Below are 24791 nucleotides of genomic sequence, written 5' to 3'. Positions count from 1 at the left end.
CCGGTGAGGACCCTCCTGGTTTATGGAGCCGTAACTGACAGCGCACACACAGCTCTGATGCAAGGCAGGAAGGGGTGAAGCCATGCGTGAAGTACTGACAAGGAACTCTCAGCGGTGGAGCTGAGGACGTGCAGGGTGGCATTCGTTCCTGCCACAATGTAGATAGCCGGGAGCAATCATCATGCCATGCACCGGGCCTTAGCACAAAACACAACTATGACCAAGACAGACAGAACTGGACCTCATGTCTGCAACATCTGGTGGTAGGAGAAATACTAGCAAGGAGAAATGCTGGGGAGGGACCTGGAGAGCAGTGAGGAAAGCAGAGCACTGCAAAGCGGATGGGTGGAAGACACAAGCAGGCACAGAGCTGCTGAAGCCAGCCTGTGGAGTCTACAACCATTCCAAGCAAACCACCCGCGACAGAGCGACACCAAGAGGGTATCCAAATGCATTTTGTTTTTCTATAACACAAAGGAAGATGGCTGAAAGAAAATTCCAAACAAGAAAAGTAATTTAAACCAATTTATTTGTGAGAGAAAAACATCTGGACATCAGGTACTGTCTGTTCCACACTGATCCAACAAGGTGGCAGGACTCATTCTGAGAGCACTTTTATGCAGGGTGTAGAAGAACGTCCATGTGGAACATTTATCAAAATTCACAAAGCCATCTAAGCTGAATATGATACGATATGTAATGACCATGATACAGTAAGAAAAATACAATATCAAATACTCGCTACTTTGTGAGTTACAAACTACAATATAAACAATTTAGGCCCCTTGTTAAAAAATGAAAAAATATTTCTATTACAGCCTCATCGCAAGCATTTTTAGTTAGATATAACTTTATACATTTCACTCTCAATAAACAGCAAAGGAATGTCTTCTTAAGTAACTGTAGATAAAATATATTACTTTCTTCAATATTTGCACTCTGAAGTATACCTTGACATATGTTGAGTTCCAAGAGGAGAATGAAACCATGCTATGGCAAAATCCTGGCTGATGATCAAGATCTGGGGTTTGCACATTTGGTTAAAAACAATTACATCAGGGAAACAAGAAGTGAGGACATAAAGAAACAACATCACTCTTTTTCAATGATGCAATCTAACTCCAGAGAATGGGCGCTCCATTTCAAAGTGTGTGGTCCCGCAGTTGAATTCTTTCCATCCCAGGAGCTGTCTGCGGCTGTGAGGCAGCACTTAGTGAGGACGGAGCAGGAGGAAGTGTGAGCTGAACTACGGAGATGGTCACTGATAAAACACGCTCCTAGACAGCCTGGGCCCACTCAGAGGTGAAGGGCAGCCAGGACCATCAATACAAAAGAAAAATGTGCTCACTGAACTGCACACATGGAGCTTCTAGGCCGGTTAACAGTTCTCGACACAGGTTCCTGGCTGTAGTTTACAATATCTGCCTTCACCACCCTCTGCCATAAAAGAAAAGAGTTATTACCAAGACATCAGAAAGAGTTTCTTACAGCACATTTTCATTTTCTGAACTATGGTGAATTCCTGATGACAAACAGCATAAATGAAGCAGGAGCTGATTTTAAAAGCATCAGCCAGGACTAATGAAGAGTTGAGGGTTTGTTTGTTTGGTTTTTTCAGTTTTTTTGTCTTTTTTTAAGGAAGCAATGGCAGTCCAGCAACTGAGTCACTTCTAGTCTTACAACACTGAGGGTATAACAAGTCTCAATGAAAATTAACGAATCAATATAAAAATGAAACAGTTATAATTTAAGCAAAATAATTCAAATTAACCATCCACACATAATTCATACATCAGACCTCTTTGCTTCAAGCTAAAATTTTTCATTTTTTAATACTGACATGAGCAACTATCCTCAACCATACGTTTCTGGGAAAATTTATAGCAGTCTGTGAATTACTGAGGTATATCAAAAGGATTTACAAATAAAGCAGAAGAGATCCACATAATCCAATTTTTTGAACTTTTCCCATTTTTAAAACTTTTCTCCCAAATCCCTAACTTCCTTCCAAATAGCTCACTACTAGGTTGGGAATAATGACTCTAACAAAACATGGCATACTGGGGAATTTTGAGAGTTAACTCATATTTATGTCTTAAAAATGACTTAAGCAGATACTTTCAACCCTTCCTTCCTTAAAATGAACCTGAAGCAGTGAATTCAGTAAAATGCTCTAATATTCATCTCTAAGGAATCTAAATTACAACAAATCCTTTACTGTATTAAATCCTATTGCTAAATGCACACATAAGCAGACAAAGAAAGGCAATTCAAGGAAAATTCTAAAAACATTCTTGCAACTACCGGGCTATTTCACAGAAAAAAAAAAATGTTAAGAAACGAATACTAAAATAACTGCTTCAATTCTCTATTTCAGTAATATATAATAAACAGAACCATAAAACAAATTCATTTAAAAGTAACTAAAATATTATTTTAATTTGTTCTCAGTTTCTTCTTTAATTTTTAAGTGTTCTACCAAAGATCAACTTTTCAAAGCTCTAGAACAGAACTTATGTAGTATTACTTTATTAAAAAATACAACAATCATCTGAACTACCCTATTCCTAAGGAATAAAGAACAAGATAACATTCACTAGTCCTTCCCACCTCCCCTCCCCAAATTGCAACAATTTATGCATTAATACCTGCACTACTGTACTGAACAGATTCTACTCTGAGAAGAGCTGGTGTGTTGGTTATCTTCTTCCGGGTACTTCACTATTTCTGCCCTGACAATATGCTGTCAATTCCATACAGCATAAAAAAAGATGAAGGAAGAAAAGAGAGAGAATATGAAAAGTATGTTTAATGACTGAAAGAAGGAAAACACCAAGGTAGAAAGGAAAATTAACTCATAAGTTTAAACATATCACAAAAGAAATAGCAGAATGTATGCACACAAACGAAAAAAAGGAGAGACTCTATAAACAGTATTCTTAATAATTCAATTCAATTATTAAAATAGAGAAATACACTGAACTTCCTAGACAAATTAGGAGTTCTGCTTTTAACACCACAATTAGCTTTTTGCTCATTAAGAAGAAATAAAGTTTGGATTTGTCTGCCTCCTCTAGCCTCGAACCTCAGTTCTCAAATTTCAACCTCCTGAGTAGCTATGATTATAGGTGTGAACCACCAGCTCTGGCTTTGCAATTTTTATATGTAACAATACTTACTATTGGACCAAGATTTCCTTTTGTAACTCACCCACTCCACCATTCCTCCCAACCCAAATCTCCATACTTCTAAATTCAATAGAGAAAGAAACAAGTTCAAATGCAGTTGTGGATGTGAATGTAAAAGGGAGACTGAGGGAGGGAGGGAAGGAGAGGGTGACAGGATTTATAGGCTTACAGAACATTGCAAAAATGTATGAAAATAGCATAGGAAGCCTTCTATAAACTGTTAAAAGGGGGAGATGAGGTAAGATGATTAGAATAGGGATTTTTATATGCAATGTGCAATGTAATAAAGCCTCAATTAACTTATACTCATTTTTATAAATACAGTTGTGACACATGTTGAGAAAATCAATACAACATTTAAGCACAACAGCTATTGCTTTTGAATATTTAAAAGCTTCTTCTAAATAAAAATGGAAACTACAGTCTCATGTTTTGAAGTGCACTTAGGGATGAGAAGACCATACGAATCATATATTTCTGATAAAGAGAACCTCTCCAACTTTTTTAGATATGAAAGTATCCTCACTTTTCCATGATTGCAAATTCCATGACTGTTCAGAAAATATTCCTTCATAAAAGCTTCTATTCATTTCTTAACACATACAGAAAAACACTTCACTATGGCTGCTACTTATGAAGACAGTGATAAATAAAGATTTGACAGACAGCTGAGAGTAAATGAACAGGATACTGGAGTGTATGAATATACAAGCTTGGATGTTCTCTAGCAAGCAGTATTAACCTTTAGACAAGAATCGTGATTTATCAGGCTCTCAGCTTGATGCTACGGACAGAGAATTACCAACTGCATGAGGAGTGCACATCTGTGAAATGTCGTCCACCATTATCTGACCTCCTTCCACCTACTTGTTTCATGCCAAACTATGGGTTACAATGAAGAGAAGAGAGATCATAATCAGTAAGCAATGATTAACCCAACAAAATGTTGGTTTAAGGTCTATCCTATAAACACAACTAGGTTACAGACCTGACTCAAGACATTTTGTTAAGGTACTAACATGCATGATTTAATTTTCACCATTTTTATCAAATTAATTTTTAAAAAACTAACAAGGCAACATCTTTCATAGGGGTTCTATGTGACCTAAAGGTTTGTATAACTATTCCAAACTCAAAGCCATAAATAAGGTTCTGCAGATTCAAACTTTACTCATTACGAGTAGAAAAATGTAATTGTCATGTCATTAGCACTTCAGGGTAGGTGGTTTCACAGCAGTTCACTTGTTTACAAGCCTACATTACCTACCAAAAAAAAAAAAAAAAAGGCCTTTATTTTTGTAGAAAAAAGTTCACTCAATTATTCTCTGAAATTGGAGTGAATATAAATGAACTGGCACTAACAACAGCTTAACTCTGATCTTGTCAACACATTTCCAAGTAGATAATAGAAATGCCAGTGGTAGAGAGACAAAGCATAAATAAGGAGCCAACCCAAGGGCTAAGCTGAAAGGTATAAGGAATAAAACTCAAATTCTATCCATCATAAAATTGTGCCTTAATCTAGATAGTATCTACCAATGCAAGAGCCATGCTTCACCACGGCCAGCATAAGGAGTAAGTTGCAATGAAAGCTAAACTATTTGCTAAATGTTGTTAATATCATTATTCTCTGTATTATACAACACTGAGCTCTGATACATAAAAGTCTAGGATAGAAAACTGAGGTTAACTGGTTTTAAAAGAATATTTTGAAGCCAGGCACCAGTGGCTCACGTCTGTCATCCTAGCTACTCAGGAGGCTGAGATCTGAGGATCACGGTTCAAAGCCAACCCAGGCAAGGAAAGTCCATGAGACTCTCATCTCTAATAAACCACTCAGAAAACTGGAAGTGGTGCTGTGGCTCAAGTGGTAAAGCACTAGGCTTGAGCTGAAGAGCTTGGGAACAGCACCTAGGCCCAGAGTTCAAGCCCCTCAACCAACAAAAAAAAAGAAAGAGTATTTTGACTAATCAATATATATTCGAAGTAGAAAAAGATTGGGGCTGGAAATGTGGCTTAATGGCAGAGTGTTTGCCTAGCATGCATGAAGCCCTGGGTTCAATTTCTCAGTACCACATAAACAGAAAAAGCCGGAATTGGCACTGAGGCTCAAGTGGTAGAGTGCTAGCCTTGAACAAAAAGAAACTCAGGGACAATGCCCAGTCCTGAGTTCAAGCCCCAGGACTGGCAAAAAAAAAATAGTTTATAGATTGCCATATGAAGCATGGATACAACCTGGTAACAAGCACAGTACTTTATATGTAGTAGGAACTAAAAATAACTATGCTACTCCTTTTCCAGGACCACTACATGTTGCGAGTAACATTCACAACTTTGCTCAAGCGATTTCACCTCTTCAGCTTCACAGTCTTCTAATGTATAAAATGCAAGGCTTATCTACATGGTATCTAAGGTATCATATCTGGTTTTGGAATTATGTAAAGGTGAATAGGAAAAAAAAGAAAAACTAGATATGATATGGAGGCCCATTAGGCAACATTCAGTATCTGAGGGTCTGAGTTGTATATATAAAATGAGTGAAAGCAAGTGCAATCTGGGAAGAGAACAGAATTCCAGTATGGGCCCTCAAGAACATACTCAAAGAGCAGTACCTATGTTAAAAGAAGCGCCTTAGCAGAGGAGGAGGCTACAATGCTTGATAAGAAATGTACTCACTATCTCGACCATGTAATTGTAACCCCTCTGTATGGGATTTTCACAATAAAAAAAAAAAGTGCCTTAAAGACAGGTAATACTGAGATAAAATCAAAGATCCTTAGGCTCGGGACACTTTTGTACATAGATGCTAAATAAGACTAACATCTAGCCCATATCTACCATATGGTAGATCGGTCATATTAAACACTTCCATAGGTAATATGAAAATAATCTGAGAAGACAATAAGCAATACATAGTTTAATAAGTTTAGTGAATGTCTCAAAAAAACAAAAATTTCTGTTTATAAGAAAATTCATGCATAACTAATTCAAACCAAATATAAACTCAATAGTTTACTGACAAGTGAAATTGTCAAGGCTTAAAATGTATGAATAAACCATAACTCAAGTATATATGGCCAAATTCAGACTAAACGAAACAAGACATAGAAGTATTTACTTTCCTCAAAGATTATGCAAAATATTCACATGTTCAATTCAGCTTTCCTAGGAAACAATACTTATAAACGTATTTTTTCCCTGAAGCTTTGACTACTTTGCAGATGACAACAAAAATCTCAACACTCTGGGAAATTGGGCATATTATTATCAATGGCCCTGATTTTCACACTACCTGGCCCTGGGGCGAGGCGGGGGGGGGGGGGGGCCGGACAGGAGTGGAGGATAAACGATGCAAATAAAACAATTAAACCTAGGATTGTGAGGGGAAAAAAAGCTTCTATCATGTATCTAATTGTTAAAATGTCTGTGCATTTATTTGGGCACTCCTTGAGGACAAGGAGCTATCCATCTCTGTAGCCTTGCATTCCACCATGGTAGCTCCTTTAAAGAGAGAGAGCCTCAAAGTAGTTGGCTACAGGTTGCTGCATTCACTTCCTTTTCTGCTTCTCTCCTTTTTCTTCTTGTAAAACTTACAAAAATGTGCTGGTAATTCAATTTTATATGACTCTCAAACAGAAGCAATCTAGGGTTAGAACTAATATAGCAGAACCTAAATCATCAGCGAATGGAACTAAAACTAAAACCTCATTTTTAATATTTATGTCACAAGATAAATTATTATAGTGTCAATTCCCATGTGGCTAGTGAATCATTCATTTAACTCTTCTATAAAATACAAAATACCTTTAAACATTACCTTGAATCCATTGTGAATCTCTCAGGTATCATTAAAAACAGAAAACATGCAAAATACACGCATGTCAACAAACAACCTGGACTTCTTACTCATTTTTACTCCCTGCTTTCTTTCTCCTCCCCCCTCAACCTTCTTCATTCTCTAATCCCTTCCCTTCTCCCCTTCTGACTCTCTGTCCCTTACACACCCCCTGTCCCACCTGCTCTTTCCTTCTCTCTTCTCTCTCTTGTCTCTGAACTGAGGTCTCACTACACTGCCTAGTTTCACCGGCTGAAGTGTCCTTTGTACTGCTGACTCTTAAGTGCTGACACTGCAGGCCGGTGCCATCTCATGCTCTTAGGGCTTGTTATTCTCTTAAATAAACTTTTAAATACACTTCTTCTGAGAAATATCAACTGTGAAACTCATGATTAAATCAGTAAAGTCACCAATTAATTGGGTTCAAAAAAAGATAATGAGACCTCCCACTATACACAAAGAATTCGGACTAACATCATAGAGGAGGGCTCTAGCCTTCAAATACACGAAGACAGAATTGAATCACAAAGCATAAACAAGGCAGGTAACATCACTAAACACAGCTAACCTCTCTTCAATTTATATATGCCTTGGTGTTAAGCCCAAGATACTGGCTTGAGAGGAGGGAGCTAAGAGTTTCTCTGAAGATTTCCTGTACCTGAGCAGGCAGCAGCACAGCTCAGAGTACCAGGGGTTCTTTTCCAGTCAGAATGCCCCCATGAAACACCAGCACACCTCCCTTCTAGGATGGCTCCCTAATCACTGACAGTCCCAGTCCCCATTCCTCCAGGTATGAAACTGAAGCTGCAGGGTTAAAGGCTGGAAGGACAGGTGCCCAGGGATCAGTGCTTGGCTTTCCTGCCTGAGGCCCTGGGTCGCATCCTTAGTGCAAAATAAAGCCCAAGAAAAAAACATCTCAGGACTCCTACCCAATCATTCAACAAACCCTATTAATTCTTGGATTAAATCCATCCATCTCTTCCTTCTCCCTTCCCTTGATTCTGGTATCTACCACACAGGAGTAGTAATCTTCCTTCTAACTCCTTCCCAGCAACTGACACCCATTGTAAAAACTCTATCTAGAAATTGCTTTCATTTACTTCCCTGTCTAAATATTATTTCCCCATGCTCTGCAGGCACATGAAACTCATCAGCTTGGCATTCATAAATCTTCATAATCTGTTAGAAAACTCCCTTTATACTTGACTACACATGAGCATTGATTTTAAGTCAAACTGCTCTTCAGCTTCCAAATTACAACCTAATCTTTTCTATACAGGTATACTGTATATCCAGGTCCTCTTTCAGCCATTTTCTTCCTCTGCACTGCAGAGTCAATATGGCTGAGTGGAAACAAACTATCAGGCAGACCTATGTTCAAATCTGGCTTCGCCATTATAGCCTAGTAATAAGTTACTTAGCTTTTCCGCAGTGGTTTGATGGTGCAATTATGAAGTATCACCTGCCTCAGAGTTATTATGACTGAATGAATTAACAGAGTACCTACACATATATATTAATGACCTTTACTGGAAGCAAGGGTTATACTTTAAATTCCTTTGGGGCCCACCAATATACTTCATAGGCAACCGATGACCAATGAATCACTTACGATTATTTGATCATCATTCATAGATGGCCCAATTAACCAGACACAAGCATCATTCAGAAAGAGAAATGAACAATGAAGAAATTACTTGAATTTTTAGATCCTTGGGGTCTGTAGGATCAAGCAAATCATCAGGACTTTTCTTTCATATATTCCTCTAGGCCAAAATCAAGTAATTTTTTTTTCAATGTTCCTGGGCTATTTACAAAGGACAAAATATCTTACCACTGTGTCTGGCCAAAGGAAGTCTGAAAAAATGCCTCTGATGAGAATTAAAAGTAGCAAATTTCCAGAGTTCTAAGTATTTTAATGAAATCTTAAGAAACAGCATTTCAGTTGTTATTTGTCCTAACTGCTTTGGCATTCATCAAATACAGAGTGACCATAAGAATATGTCACCAAACTACTTCTAAATAAGTTAGTTTAAAAATGAAAAAAAGATAACTTAATCCTTTTAGCAGCATGGGTAGGAGAGAGGTAGAGGATACTGAGAAAAAACTGTTCTTTGCTTCTATCCAAACCACTCTTGCTTTAATTTTTCATTCTGTTAAACATGAGCATTAGATTATAATGGTATTTTTAAGTTCTTGACAATTGGCATTTATGTTTGTTTCTTGGCCTCAAACTGTGTAGGAATAGTGAAAACATATAGAAATCCTCAATAATTGATAACAATTCTAAAATAATACCAAGAACCACTATAATTGTAGCGGAGTGGTTTTAGAGATGAACACAAAGCCCTGAAAGAACTTTAAAAAGTACAAAATGAATCTCAATCCATTAATTAGTCACTAATAAAATACTTCTTCAAAGGTACTATAATTTTGCAGAAAGTTAATTCTTCAATTTCTTCAATGAACATTGATTTTTATATACAATCTATTTTCAAAGTGTTCAGAAATATATAAATTGAATGCATATTATATGGGAAAATTCTTGGGTAAGAAATAATTTTAGGAAATATATTAATTTTTAAATAAAAAGTTCAAGATCATCACCTGTGACTGTTCTATTTCTGCTTTGTTTAATTTGATGCCAAGGATTTCTGCAGCAACTTTCTGAAAACACAGGAAGACCTAAATAACAAAAAATAGATTTAAATGATTTAAAACAGGCATGCTTACCTTCAAATAAATTCAACTTTAAAAAAATGATAAACAGCAGGAGTTCACAAATATGATGTATTGGATCATTCCAAAAATAGCTTATACTAACATAATTTAAAAGATTAAATAATAATAATTTGAAAATCCATGGAATTTACTGTCTAAACCTACATGTATTCCTAAAAACATTTTTAAAGATCTAACAAGAAAATTAGAGCTACTTTAAAAAACCACAACAATGCATGATATCTACTAGCATAATGAATACCTAGAACTCCTGAACAAAAAAAAAAAAAATAATGTATATTGCTCTGGTTTTTCATTACCAATTTTCTGCTGGTCTTTTGAGCTGGGTTTAGTCCATTTTAAAAGCTCTTGGTTTCAACCCATCAACAACCTTTTTACGCTTCTTTTCAATTTCAACAAACTCTTGGGTAAAATAACTTTGGTACTCTATACTGCATTTTATCCATTTAGGGTAAAGGAGCACTATACTGCATTCTAATTAAACAGAAATGTACAAATACTTTTCTATAAGCAGCATTCATACATGGTAAAAAGACTATGATTCCTGGAGCTCCAGTCCTGGCATTTACAGAAGTGTAACTTTTGCCTCACAAGTGTCCTACAATATTCCTAGTCCTATTCATAACTCCTTACCGAATATTTACCACAACTTTACTAATTTAATTCTGAATTTTAATCAAAAAGAAAAGTTTATTCCTAAAAGACTTATGTTGTTTATATTTATATTATTTATATTTAAGTTCACTGATTGTTTAGTTCAAGGAACTACAGAAAAACTAGTGTGGTGGTGTGGAGAGAAATGAAAGATTATAAAAGAAGATGAGCCAAAAGATGCAGGACATACGAATCATATAGGATTATGAGGGCTGTTGGGATGACTCTGAGTTTACTCTGAATGAATCAGAAGCCACTGGAGGGTAGTACCATTCTGGTAGAATACTACATGCTCATCACACAATAGCCTGTGAGCAAAATGAGAAACTATGGATGCTGAAGCAAAGTGATAGCCAGTGGGAATGATAGGAAAGTCACCAAGTTCCAGACGCATTTTCAAAGAAGAGTCAATAGGAGTTGGTGATGGATGGACGTTCACTGACAGAGGAAGGATTCCATTTTCTTGACCTGAGCAACTGGTAGAATAGATCTGCTATTTATTCAATTGAGGTATTTGAGAAGGGACTATACATAGCCCAGTCCTGGATGTGCAGACACCCAAACAGACATGCTCAATTGGCAGTTGGGACTAGAATTCAAGGAAGATGTGTGGAGAAAGTGCTAAAGGAGTAAGTTTAGAAATGAGATGCCCCAGAACTAAGCACTATAGTATACAGTACATCATTTAGTGGGTGCAGAAACAAGAAGGGATCAGCCTAACATCGAATAGGGCGAGGCTGAAGGAAAACAGATGCATTGTGCTAAAAGGTAGGTGGAAAAAAGTATTTGAAAGAGTGATGCATCAACTATTTTACATGTTGCTACTAAGGTAAGTAAGATGAGGATGAAAAAGTGAGTGCTAAAGTCAGTAAAAAAAAAAAAAAAAAAAAAAAGTCATTGGTGACCTTGATAACAGCAGTCTGAATGATGTATGTGAGGCTAGAACTGTTTATGAGCAACCTGGAGGAGAGAAACAGGAGATAACTTTTCTAAAGCATTCATCTGAGAAGTGAAGAAAGGCAGAAGGCAGAGAATAGAAAAAGATGTGGAATCAAGAGTGTCTTTGACAGAGTAATTAGTAGACAAGGGGAAAAAAAGCCATCATGATGAGGGAGAAAAAGAATTTTATAAAGCATCTGTATGCCAGCTGCTCATGCCAATAATCCTAGCTACTCTGAAGGCTGAGATCTAAGGATCCAGGTTGAAGCCAGCCCAAACGGGAAATTCTCCACTAAACTACTGAAAAAGCCAAACCTGGAGATGTGGTTCAAGTGGTAGTTTAGTGCAAAAAAATAAAGCTCAGGAATCAGGAATAGTACCCATGCCCTGACTTCAAGCCCCCAGGACACACACACACACACACACACACACACACACACACACACACACACACACACACACACACACACACACACACACACACACACACACACACACACACACACACACACACACACACACACACACACACACACACACACACTTTCTCTCTCTCTCTCTCTCTCTCTCTCTCTCTCTCTCTCTCTCTCTCTCTCTCTCTCTCTCTCTCTCTCTTACTAAAGCAATATCCGAAATTAGACAGAGAATTGGAACTAGCTAGGGGCACAGATCCCACAGAAACCACACGGAAGATAGAGATATGGCAACAAATGTGGGGTGGGAAGAGGAACTCTACAATAGATAAGATGGAAGAACTAATAGAAGTTGTCTTTTTTAAGTGGAAACAAGATTTTTTTTTCTTTGTTGCTGTTTTTGTTTTCTTTTCCTTTTGTCTTGTTTATCTGTCTTTAGGAGGGTATGGGGTGCATAGAAAGGGTGGGACAAAAGGTGACAAATGCAGCAGTGATACTAGAAACTATGCTGAAAGTGATCTGGCCAAGTAGATTTCACAGATTGACAGAGGAAGAGAAAGAAAGGGAACTGAGGATACACACGACAATAATTTTTCCTTACCATGAGATCTCAATTAGGAAGAGGATGAAATGAGGACACAGAACATTAAGGACTTCAAAAAAGATGTGGGAAAGAGTGTCACAATGCAATGGTATAAATTATACAGTAAAGGTGTAAATTCATTTAGCCTTCTTAGTGAAAATTTGGCAATATCTTTCCTTTTAAGGAATTCCTGATAGGGAATCTATTTAAAGAAAATAATCAAAATGTCAAAAGTGTACATGAAAATTTTACACTAAAATATGTTCAAAACTTAGAAACAACCTACCTAACAATAGGGACAGGACTAAATATATTTTGAACATAAAGGATTATTAGACCTACTTGAAAATGAGAAATATTCCCAGAGATAAAAATGTTTTTAAAATTACTTGTATATTATGATCTTACTTTTTATTTCAGGGATGACAGTGAGCCCTGAAATGTTACCTGCCTTGGTCACAAAACAGTCTCTACCACAACTTTCTAGCTGCATCTGCTGGGCCCTGTTACCTGGCCTCCCTACGGCATATCTGGGCAATGGAGATAGTAAGAGTCCAGTGCCATCTGTTGCAGGCCATAGCTCTAACATCTGTGAACACCAGGAAAGGGAGGCCATGAGGATTGCATGAGGCTTGGTGGTCATCTCTGAATGTTGTGATTATGGATGCTTTCTATTCTTTGTAAATCTCTGCATGTTTAAATTCCTTAAAATAGGAAAATTACCATAACTATAAAAGTAATATGACCATAATAAACATATTACTTCAAATCAAGATACTTTGTCTTCAATAAGAATGAATTTCTTTCAAGAGAAATATTTTTCTTAGGAATGTTACAAAATAAAAGTGAAACATCATTTATAATATGCAATATTTATTATTTTACTTACAGAGTCTCCTGTCTTAGCTGAGACAAAATGGCTACTAAAACCATTTTCTTGGCAAAATCGGAGATGTTTTTCAGGTTTTACTGTTCTCATATGCTCCAAATCAACTAGAAAACAGAAAATACAGTATTAAACAAAACATTCCTAACATGCTTAAATTTGACTTACTTTCTAATATTATACTCCAATTTAGACATTAGGTATATAATATTAACTTCTTTACATCCTCTTTACAAGTTAGGAATAATAATTATACATATCTTATCATTTTTTTCAGAAACATTTCATGAATGATTAGCAAAAGCCAGCATATAAATGCTCAAAAATTGAATTATCAGACTGGGCACTATGTTGCATGCCTGTAATTTCAGCTGCTCAGATAGATGTCTGGAGCATGGTGATTCAAGGCCAACCTAGACAGAAAGTAAGCAAAATCCCATCTCAATCAGCAAGTGTGGTAGTTCACCTCTGTGATCCCAGCTATGTGCGAGATATAGATAGGAAAATTTTCATGTCTAAGACCAGTCCTGAGCAAAAACGACAAGACCCTACCTAAAACTCAAGGAAAGCAATAAATAGATAAGGGCACAGCTAAAGTGGTGAACAGCTTAGCAAACGTGAGTCCCTGAGTACAAACTCTAGTAACCTCAATAAACAATAAAAGATGGTGCTACCACTATCTCTACAAATTTAGGCACTTTGATGACCCTCAAAAAAAAAACTACTTAATACAAGCATTTAAATATAGTAATTAGGGCTGGGAAGCTGGCTCCGTGGTAGAGCGCTTGCCTTGCATGCATGAGGCCCTGGGTTCCATTCCTCAGCACCACAGAAGCAGAAAAAGCCGGAAGTGGTGCTGTGGCTCAAGTGGTAGAGTGCTAGCCTTTATCTGAAGAGCTGAGGGACAGCGCCCAGGCCCAGAGTTCAGGCCCCACAACCAGCACCAAAAAAGAAAAAAAAAAATTGAAGATAAGGTATACATAATCCAATCATATTTGTCTGAACCAATAATTGCTTTGATAATTAGATGTTCTTTAATATTTGTAATTTATACATTATCATAAAAACCTAATATTCTTCTAAAAAGATCAGCACTATATTGCATGATTTATTCATAATCATGGTTTAATTTTACAATGATACAGTTCAGCTGCTTCCCAAGTCTACAGTCTCCATTTTGAGAGTAATGGGCCAATGTATTTCCTTGAACAGATGTGAGTACTTCAAAGCAGAGCACAGAATTCAGACCCAGTGCTGGTTTTATCCAGCAGTTAATTTATTTAAATGTGATCTTTTAGAAAACACTTTCCTTTTTTACAAGACTACAAACCCTATAAGGCTATTGAGTCAATGCTGTCAAATTATGAAGCAAATATATTCACAGGACTTAAGGACAACTTTGAGTAAATGAGGGAGAAAAAAAAAACCTAAACTGATTTCCTGAAGAATGGACCCAACTGACTTGTAAAAGTTTATATATCTGAAAATCTAGTAAGCCTACATAATAGTCATAATTGATTATCAATTTAAAATACTATTCTCATATTTCATAAAAGGTTTTATTTAAAATTATATTGGAAGTTTTTAGTGTGAAGACTCAAAAGATCTTTCTCCGGGAGCCCTATTTATATTGATTTACCTTGGAAAATAGGGAGTTGTGTTTTGTTTTCTGGCCACAAGCTGCTGTTCCTTAAATACCACTGAAACCTTACTTACAGGAATAGGACCTAAGATGTGCAGATGCCATAGCAGCTACCTGTAGAACACTAAAATACTAAGCTATTAGTACTGCCAAAATTATATATCTAGTTTGTCATAATTTTGAAACTAGAATACTTCCCTAGTTTCATAAGAATAAGAACCACCATGACACTATGGAAAATCCCCAGTGAAATTTCTATTCAGTTAAAAAGACAAGAAGTTGTATTATAAAAGTCAGTTTACATTTGTCTTTTCTAATAGAAATGCCTATCACTGCTTAATCAAAGAAATATTTAACAACAGGCATTTATTGAGCCAGACACTATAGTAAGCCATGAAACACAATATGAAAAATATCCAATCCATTCCTTCAAAAAGAGCTACTGTCAATATTTAGGGGGGAGGGGTAAGGCAATTAAGATTTATAAAAATTATTTTAAGTAACTGACCCTCTCACAAATGAGATAATAGATATAAAAGAAAAGGCACAACACTTCCCTACAAAGCTATCCCCATGTATTAGGATCCAGTAAGCAACATTAAGAAGATTCTGCTACTATCTTAAGTGATCAAATTCTGTCAAAATGTATTTGCCCAGGTGATAATATCAAAAGGTGTGAGGACTTTGTAGGATGCAACTGAATCATGAGGCCTGAGTTTTTATGGATAAGATCAGAATTCTTATAAAAGGGTTTGAAGGAGTGGGTTTGGTCTTTTCTGACCTTCTGCCAGAAGAGAACATAGCAATCTAGGTGCCGTCTTGGAAGGAGAGATGGGGCCCTGATATTGATCTTTCATTTCTCAGCCTCTAGAACTGTGAGAAATAAATTTCTATGTTTACAAATATACTCAGTTTCAGAGATTTTTCTTATGTCAGTACTAATAGGACAGTTGAGTAATTCATCCTAAATAAGACAGATGAAAATGAAGATGTAATTTTAGTAAGACACTGGCAAAATCTTTTTCTTCTTCAACATTTAGGATCATTCTTAAAATTATTGCTAGTACATCTATCATACCAATAGTAACACCCTCACTGTTACAATTTCCTTACCTTATTTAATCACATAATTTTTCTACATCTTACATTTTATTTTTGAACAAAGAATTAAAATTTGATATAAGAAAAGGAATCAGAAAAATAAAATTTAACTGTCATAACTTAAAAGGTGACAATTAACATTTTGATGTACAACTTTTTAATGTCTAAACAGTAGAAAGATAATGGAATTAATATGTACAATTCATTTTAAACGTGTGTAACTATTTCAGAGGATATCCATTTTACTGATCCATCCTTCATTCAACAAATATTTGGATGCCTATTATGGCAAGGCATTGTCCTGGGCAAAGAGATTAGGATTACAGCAGGCTAAGATGTGAGCATTATGGTTTGAAGCCAGCCTAAACAGAATACTCCTCTATTAGCCAGCAGGAAAAAAACAAGATAGACTGTAGGTTTGGTTCAAATGGTAGAGTCCAGCTATGAGTGAAAAAGCCAAACAAGAGCATGAGGTCCTGAGTTCAAGCCCAGGAACTAGCATGTGCACGCCATAATAGGATACGTTAATGAATTTGAAGAAGGATGTGAGGAACACAGAGAAGTCACTTGAAAGTACTCATTCTAGATTTTAAGCTTGTTAAAGTATTATAATTTTATTCAAGCACACATTCTGCTGGAAGGTGCTGAGCAAGAAAGTCAAATCAGAGCCCTAAATTCAAGAACTAGCATGAAAAGTATCATTCTAAAGAATAACATAAGAAAATTTAATTATTTTAAAAATATAAATTGTACATTTTTTATAATTTAGGTTTTCAGCAAGAAACATGCTAGCAAAAGCACATTGCAGGGCTTCATGGAATATTAAAATCCAGTAAGACTTTCTCAAAATATAGCTAATATGTTACAGAATGTTAGGGTACCTTAGAGGTCTTTTAAATACTTGTGTAAACCTGTGGGGGGGGGAACTGATCAATTTTACTGAAATGGGAAGAAATGCCAACTGAAAAAAATGTTTACCTTTAAATTAGCAGAAATGAAAAAAATGAGAATCTGTAGTAATGACAAAAGCTGGTAGTGGCTTTCTGAAAGACAATGTGGAAATATGTGTTTTAATCTTACAAACATTTTAGTCTGTGACCAAGTAACACACCTTGAAAGGGTTTAATGCAAAGAAAACACAGGATATATAATAAGAATTATAAATTAAGACCTTCAAAGAGTTGTTTGTAGAATAAAAAAAATCCTAGAATCAATATAAATTTCTTGAAGTAGTTACACAGTTAAATTATAGTAAAATTATATAACATAATTCTCTGGGAAGTAAAAGTAATAGACTTAAAGACTATTAAATGCAAAATGTATGAGGTGAAACATACAAGATGTTAAATTTAGAGTAGATAATTGTGCATACAGTAAGACTATAAGAATGATATGTATATGTACAATCCAATAAATACATAACAAAGATATTCACATTTTAAAATAATTTTTAAATTAAAACAGAAAGGAATCAGATAAAAAAAAAACTGATAGCTTTTCTTTTGGTTTAGCATTTCAAGGATATGTATATGGTGGGCAGACTAGAGAGAGAGTCTCCCTCTGGAATACAGGGTAGTTTTATTTATTGTCTGGTATAATAAAGGTGATATCTCCTTCCAGAGCAAAGATGATGAATTATATACAAAAAGTCCCATATGAGAAATAACTTTTCTCAACTTCTCAACTGTTTGTATTAAAGCAAATGTAAAAGAAACTGGGGCTGGATATACCCATGGTCCTTCAATTATTCATTGACTCATTTGGAGAGAAAGCAGGTTATAATAGTAAAGAATGCACTTCCCCAACGGAGTATAAGTAAGTGTTCCCTTTCCTCCACCTCCTCTCCAGCGCTTGTCCCTCCTCTTTCTCTGCTTCCTAACATTCCCCTCTCTCCCCACATCCAATGCTGGGAATTTAACTCACAGCCTAGCTCTTGGTAAGCAAGTACTCCAAGCACTTAAGCCATGCTCCTAGCCCTTTTGTTTTGAGATTGCTAATTTGCCCATGGTTGGTTTCTAGCTGTGATAGTCCTCAGTTACAGATATGCGGTTCCACACTGGGCCTAGTACTTGTTATTTCTTCTCATAATAATAAAAATATATTGCATTCCTGAAAAATGGTGGGAGTAGATTTAAACGTGCGTACACCATTAAAAAAAGGTCAGGTAATGCATACAATAATTAGTTCCATTTAGCCATTCTACTACACAGATTGGTTGGTAGGTAGGTAGGTAGGTAGGTTGGTAGGTAGGTAGACAGATAAACTGACAGATAGATAGACAAATATCAAAACGTAACATTACATGTGAGATATATATATACATATAATATTTATCAATTAAAATAATCAGTAAAAAGTTTTTAATTGAAAAAAAGCACTCTCCTTAGTACTACTTCCTAGCTTTGATTCCCTCAATGGTTACTGTGAGACTTTGTGCAAATCACTTAATCTCTTTTTCTGTTTTCTCAGATAACAAAATGTAGACAATAGCAGTACTGACCTCACAGGCTAAAGGAGTAGATAGGATACCTACACAGCAAATACAGCAATATATAGGCACACATGGGACAGGCTCTCAGAATAGCTGTGCTGAATGTATCCACACATTCAGTTATAAACTATTTCCCTGGCATTTTTCAAGTGCTAAATGCTGGGACATGTGTAAACATGTAAAAACATACTATTATGAAATTCTGGAACCAAAAGCTCTGTATAAGGTAAGGTAAGACAGGGGCAATGAAAAATGTCCACAACTGCGTGGGAGTGACAGAAAATACCTCCCAGAAAATATGGTACTTCAACCAACTACTAAAGAGTGAGGAAAAATTATTCCGATGACCTTGAGGGTAGACAAGATGTACATGGTCTGCCAAGAGACTATGAACAAAAAGCATCTGAAAGAAACTGAGCTGGTGAGCTCAGCAAGGCCGAAGCAGAAAGGTTCTGTAAGAGATGCTAAACAGTTGATATTCACACAGGAAAACATTTACATAACTACATTTTTCACCATCTTATTTCATATATTCCAGGTGAATTCTACTCAAATTTAGTTTTTCAAAAAAAAAAAAAGGCATCAGCTTTAATAATGATAACTTAATTCTTTTGACTAGAATTCTAATTATGATAATTTTAAAAACTTTAAATAGCCATCCTTACTTTTTAAACTGAACTGTTACATAGCTGGCTATTTATACATTAGTACTTTGAGAGTATTAGTTAATAGCAATAAATCATAAAATGAGCCTATAACCATTATGGAAGAATATCAGATATGCTTTGCCTTTGAAGCATTAAAGTCCTTTACAAAGTACTTGCAGCTAAATATACCAGCTGTGAAGTTGTATAATGTTTAAAAATGATCCATCATGATTAGCCCAAACATGACAAGTAAAATCCCTCAATAATGTATTAAATTTGATTTACATGGAACTTAAAAGGTATATATTTTGACTTTTAAAACATACACTAGTACTAATAAGCCAACTACATAACAACTTCATTTTTAAGTCCTATTTACTTACTGTCAGAATCTTCACTGAACCTACCTATAACCATGAAGACTCATGAAAAATACTGTTAAATGGCATTTTTTTTCTTTTTTTTGTCAGTCATAGGGCTTGAACTCTGGGCCTGAGCACTGTCCCTCAGCGATTCAGCTCAAGGCTAGCACTCTACCACTTGAGCTACAGTGCCACTTTGGGTTTTTCTGGTGATTTATTCGAGATAAGAGTCTCACAGACTGCCCTGCCTGTGCTGGCTTTGAACTGTGATCCTCAGATCTCAGCCTCCTCCTGAATAGCTAGGATTACAAGCATGAGCCACCGGCACCCGGCTGGAATTTATTTTTTAAATTAAATATATGGCTGGGTGCTAGTGGCTCAGGCCTATAATCCAAGATACTCAAGAGGCTGAGACCTAAGGATCACGGTTTAAAGCCAGCCAGTGCAGGAAAGTCCCACAGACTCTTATCTCCAGTGAAGGAGAAGAAAGAAGAAAGAAGGAAGAAGGAAGAAGGAAGAAGGAGGAAGGAGGAAGGAAGAGGAGGAGGGGAAGGGGAAGCAGAACAGGAAGAGGAAGAAGAGGAGGAAGAAGATGAAGAAGAAGAACCACAACAACAACTAAATATATAAAATGTATATAATCACAAACACCAATCTGACTAAATTATTTCATATTCTAAAACACATTACTATAATCCCTATATTGTTTTTATAGTGGCTTGAGGCTTTATAACGATCATATTTTCTAAGTATGTCTATCTCAACATGCTATAAGAATATATTCTATAAAGTATGTGACTTTTCACTCCCATCAGAATGTTACTTCATGTTTCCAAAAAAGGAAGGTAGATGATGTTAATTAATTATAGAATTAATGTCTACTCCCTGTCCATGGAAAGAAAACATTGAAAATATTAACCATCTTGCTCCTTAGCCTCTATATAACAGCAGGAACTGAAATTCTTAGTGAAATGTTTGTATCTTAAAAGAAGTAAAAGCAAAATATAAATACAGCACTTGTATAGATTGTCACAGTAATTTTTAGGTTATCAAGGAAACATCTAGAGTGTTGATCTGGTTATACTCAATTCAAACAAACTACTTGTCACATTAACTACCTCCAGGAAGTTACTCCAAACACAAAATAAACTGTTTATGCCCCTACTCAGATAGATAACATGACAGATTGTTATTAGTTGAAGACAGATGAAATACATTAATTTGATTGTGAGCATGTGTTTAATTTTACCATGCCATGTACACTCTCTAATGCTGTCTTTCTATGATGACATAGTAAATCATGCCATATTAGAAGAATTGCTAATGTAAAAAAATAAAAAATTACCAAAACTTGACACTGACTGCAAATGCTTAAGCCAACTCTTACAAAACTAACTGCCTAAATATTACCACATTCCACAAACAGATAAAGGAAAAAGTGGTCATTAAAGAAATTATTTGAATTTCTAGTATACAGCTAGAGACTTCTGTGAAGTTTCACATTTGCCCTGCATACTAGTTTCCACATTTCTTTATGAAATGCCTCTTTCCTCCTCTTCCCACCTTCTACTAGGTTTAAGCTTTCAGCTCATTAATCTGTTCAAGGAGCTTCTATAATAAGGGCACTTACCATGTATGTTCCAAACATTCCTCTTAGATTATCCTTTAAAATATTTCATGATGTTTTTGAGAAACAGAAATTAATCTTATTTATCTTTATGTATATTTTTATGTATATCTTTATGTATATTTATCTTTATGTATATTATTGTTTCAACTATGTTTGTTTTTATGTTACATGCAGCTAAAAACAAAAATAAGCAAATGAATGAAAAATAGGCACTCACAAAGTAATTGTTGAGTACAGAAAAGTGTTTTGAGTTTTTAAAATAAATTCAAAAACTGTCCAAAATAATATTTATTCCTTCATTTTTACAGGAATACAACACAAGAATGGAAATCAATAGTTTCACAAGATGATAACAATACATCTCATAAATAAGTTAAAACACAAAAAGAATACCCATAAATGATTGCATGTATATGAAATTCCAAAATGGTACAACTAACTATTAGAGGAGGCAAGTACCGGTTGTGAAGCAAAAAGAAAAGATCAGGAGAAAGGATAAAGTTACCTCTAGAAGAAGAGACTAGATAAAGGAAGGCACCAACCAGAACAGAGCTTCAGGGAGCTAGTACTTTCTATTTTCTGACCTGGGAATACTTCTTAAAAGTATACTTGTTTTTTTACATTTTTCTCTATGTGTATCTCATTACATTAAAATTTTCTCCAAAAATTATGATAATACATGATATTCTTCTCTTAAAATCTAATTTCTCATTATGGTCATAAGAAAAGGTCACTGTTGCAAAAACATTTGTAGTTTTCATTTGCCTGAAGACTGCTATTGGTCATACTCTTTTGGCCTACCTATATAGGTCATGAACATGAATCTTTCTTTCAACTACGTGTTACCTGACACTACTAAATCCTCATTTGCTCATTTCTTTGCTACTAAAAATGCTTCAAGATTGGCTTAATCAATTTGCATTGTGTTCACATTTGTATAGTGACATACAAATCTACATACTAAGCCCTAAGAATTCTGAGCAGATAATAATTACCAAAATACCAACAGCAACCAAAACCAAGAGGAGAGAGAAAAAGGAGTATGTAAAAATTCCTATTATTTCCTCAGCTTGTGTAGTCTTGTTAGTTTTTTAAATCCCTCTGGTGACAACATATAACACTTTTCTTATAAGCTCAACTGAAAACAGTAATGGAACAAAATGAGAGCATACTATCTAGTAAGTAACATTTTTTGTATTTGTGCCTGACTACAATTTTGCTGCTGTGTGCAACATTCATGTATAAATCTTTGTCCATCTATCAAAGGCTTAAAGAAACTGGAAAATTAATCATCTTTTCCCCTTATTTTAATTCATGTGCTGGGCATTTCCCATAGGAACTAATATTAGGCAATTTCACATTAGCATAGGTTTATTAGAAAAGTTCTATGTAACAGGTAGATATAATTAGGCCCAAGTTCACTTATACTATTCATACATAGGCTTGTACCCAAAAAAGTGCTCTTACCTAGAGATTAGTACATCTGACATCTTAAAGAAACAGAGCTACAACAAAAATTGACTTGCTTACACAATTGTAGCCTTCAAATTAAACTTTTCTCCTATTTACCAGTTATCAACAATAGCTGTAATATTAGATCTACTAGAAAAGGGAAAAATGATAGAACATAAAACAAAATTTCTTCAATAGCAATAGAATCAAGATGCATTTTTTCAAAAACTGCTTTGTTGAATGGAAACTCCTTAAGATATAAATATATACATATACTTAGAGATATTAAATATATATATTGAAAAAATAACAAATACAAAGCACTACACTGTTTTGTAGGCATGTTATATATTTAATCATGTACTACAACAATCATTTGACAAATGAGAAAACAGAGGTGCAGAGGACACAAATGACTATGTAAACCCACAGACCTATTAAGTCACAGAGCCAGAGCTCAATCCCTAATCCGTGCTACTCCAGAGACTTCTTATTTGTTTGATTGGGTGGTACTAGGGTCTCAATTCAGGGCCTTGGACTTGATAGTTAGGCACCTACCACCTGATCTGTAGCCCAGTGCTTTCTGTTTTAGTTATGCTTCAAATAGGGTTAAGGTTGTGCTGTCCACTGCATCATTGCTCGAATTACTCCTCTGCTAAAACAAACAAACATAGTGACTTGCTAGAGTTGGTATGGTTCTCAGCAATTCCTGCCACGTACCCTATGGTCCAGGTGTGATAAAATATCGAGAGTTCCTCTTATAATACAAACTGTCTCCCAACTTCTGAAGCTGAAGATTTATTCATTCTTGTACTTCTTTCTAAACTTCCCTTTCTCACTCCTCCTTTTTTTGTTTGTTTATTTGGTTTGTACCAGTACTGAGCCTGGTCACTGACTTGCTCAAAACTGGCACTCTACCATTTCAGCCACAGCTCCACCTTTGGCTTTTATTGAAGATAGGAGTCTCATAGGTATTCCTGCTTCCAACCTCCAGCTATTCAGTGTTAAGTGAGATCATCAGATCTCAATCTTCTGAGCGGCTAGCTTTACAATGTGAACCCCTGGTGTCCAACCTCATGCCTCATCAGACACTCCTGAACACCCCTGAAAATTTTCTTTATTGTCACTGTTCAATCTCTCCTGAGCACTTTCTCTGTAAAGCTCTCTTTGCAGAAAGTTTATCACTCAAAGATAATACTATGATAGTGGCTCTCCTACTTCTGAGCTTGGTACACAGAAGATTGAATGTATATAACTGTACTCATAAACTGCTCTTTTCAATGGCAAGTCCAACTCCTTTGTACACCTACTTAAATAATAAAAGTAAGTAAAATAAGAACATTGAATGTGTGCAATTCTTTATAATTAACAGCCAAATTCTAACATTTAAAATAATGAAAATGCACTTTAAGCAAATTATTTTTTTAATTTCAATAAAGCTATGATCATTTTTTAATTACAAAACATCCTTAGGTGTTAATATTTAACAGTAAAGTAACCAACTGAAAAGATGATGCTAGACCAATACAGCAATAATCCAAGGACCAAGTAATCAATAAGACAATTGTCCATAAAAGGTTTTCTCTGAAAAAAAAAGTAATGGATCTACTTAGGAGAAGCACAGAGATAATTCCAAGTAGAAAGAATCTCTTCACAAAAAAAGAAAAATCCACACTGGAATGACCTAAGACTAAACACAAAATGTAATCAATTTTCACTAATTTTTATTTTTAAAAAATAGAATGGTGATCAGTAAATTTAGTACTTAAAAAAGAAGAAATCTTAAAAAAAAAAAAAACAGGAAATTTTAATTTCAAGCCTTAAAAATATTCTCCTCTGAAAAGCATTCAATTCATGGGAACAATGTATTAGCATATCAAATTATAACTCTATGGATATAAATGGCAGTGGTGGGAAGAAGCTGGAACAAGGAAGAAAACAAAATTATACCAATCATCTTTGGTACTCAGCTCTAAACCTCAGGACCAAAATAGGAAGTTCAGTTGATAAGTTTTATCATGATAACATGTTTTTTGCTCATTTTCAGATACTTGCCATTCTGTGACTAAAGTAGTTACCTTCAAAAACAATATGCTTTTCGGTTAATCTGATATTACAGAAAATTCTGAAATAGGATTTGAGATTTACTCTTTTTTCAAGCAGAACTAACAAATTTTATTTTAAAAAGTTCAGATCTGTTAAGGATATTCTTTTTTATTTTTGTTA

The 24791-nt window shown here is 35.3% G+C and overlaps 1 protein-coding gene across 3 annotated transcripts in view; it reads right to left on the bottom strand.

The window, feature by feature from the left end:
- Positions 1 to 511: 511 nt before the first annotated feature.
- Positions 512 to 24791, bottom strand: part of Rab28 (RAB28, member RAS oncogene family) — a 66050-nt gene continuing 41770 nt past the window's right edge. For 2 of the 3 annotated variants that reach the window (XM_070012239.1, XM_070012241.1), the window contains exons 5-7: positions 13244 to 13347; positions 9631 to 9708; positions 512 to 1437 (exon numbers count right to left, since the gene is read on the bottom strand). In XM_070012239.1, coding sequence (XP_069868340.1) covers positions 1345 to 1437; positions 9631 to 9708; positions 13244 to 13347 — 275 coding nt within the window. In that variant the 3' untranslated portion in view covers positions 512 to 1344. Of the gene's footprint in view, positions 1438 to 2648; positions 2744 to 9630; positions 9709 to 13243; positions 13348 to 24791 lie in introns of all 3 variants that reach the window. The other variant, XM_070012240.1, reaches the window with a different exon arrangement.

The sequence above is a fragment of the Dipodomys merriami genome, unplaced genomic scaffold (genome assembly GCF_024711535.1).
Source record: "Dipodomys merriami isolate MVZ:Mamm:240054 unplaced genomic scaffold, mDipMer1.0.p SCAF_9, whole genome shotgun sequence".
Taxonomy (NCBI): Eukaryota; Metazoa; Chordata; class Mammalia; order Rodentia; family Heteromyidae; genus Dipodomys; species Dipodomys merriami.
This window is presented reverse-complemented; position numbering and strand designations above follow the sequence as displayed.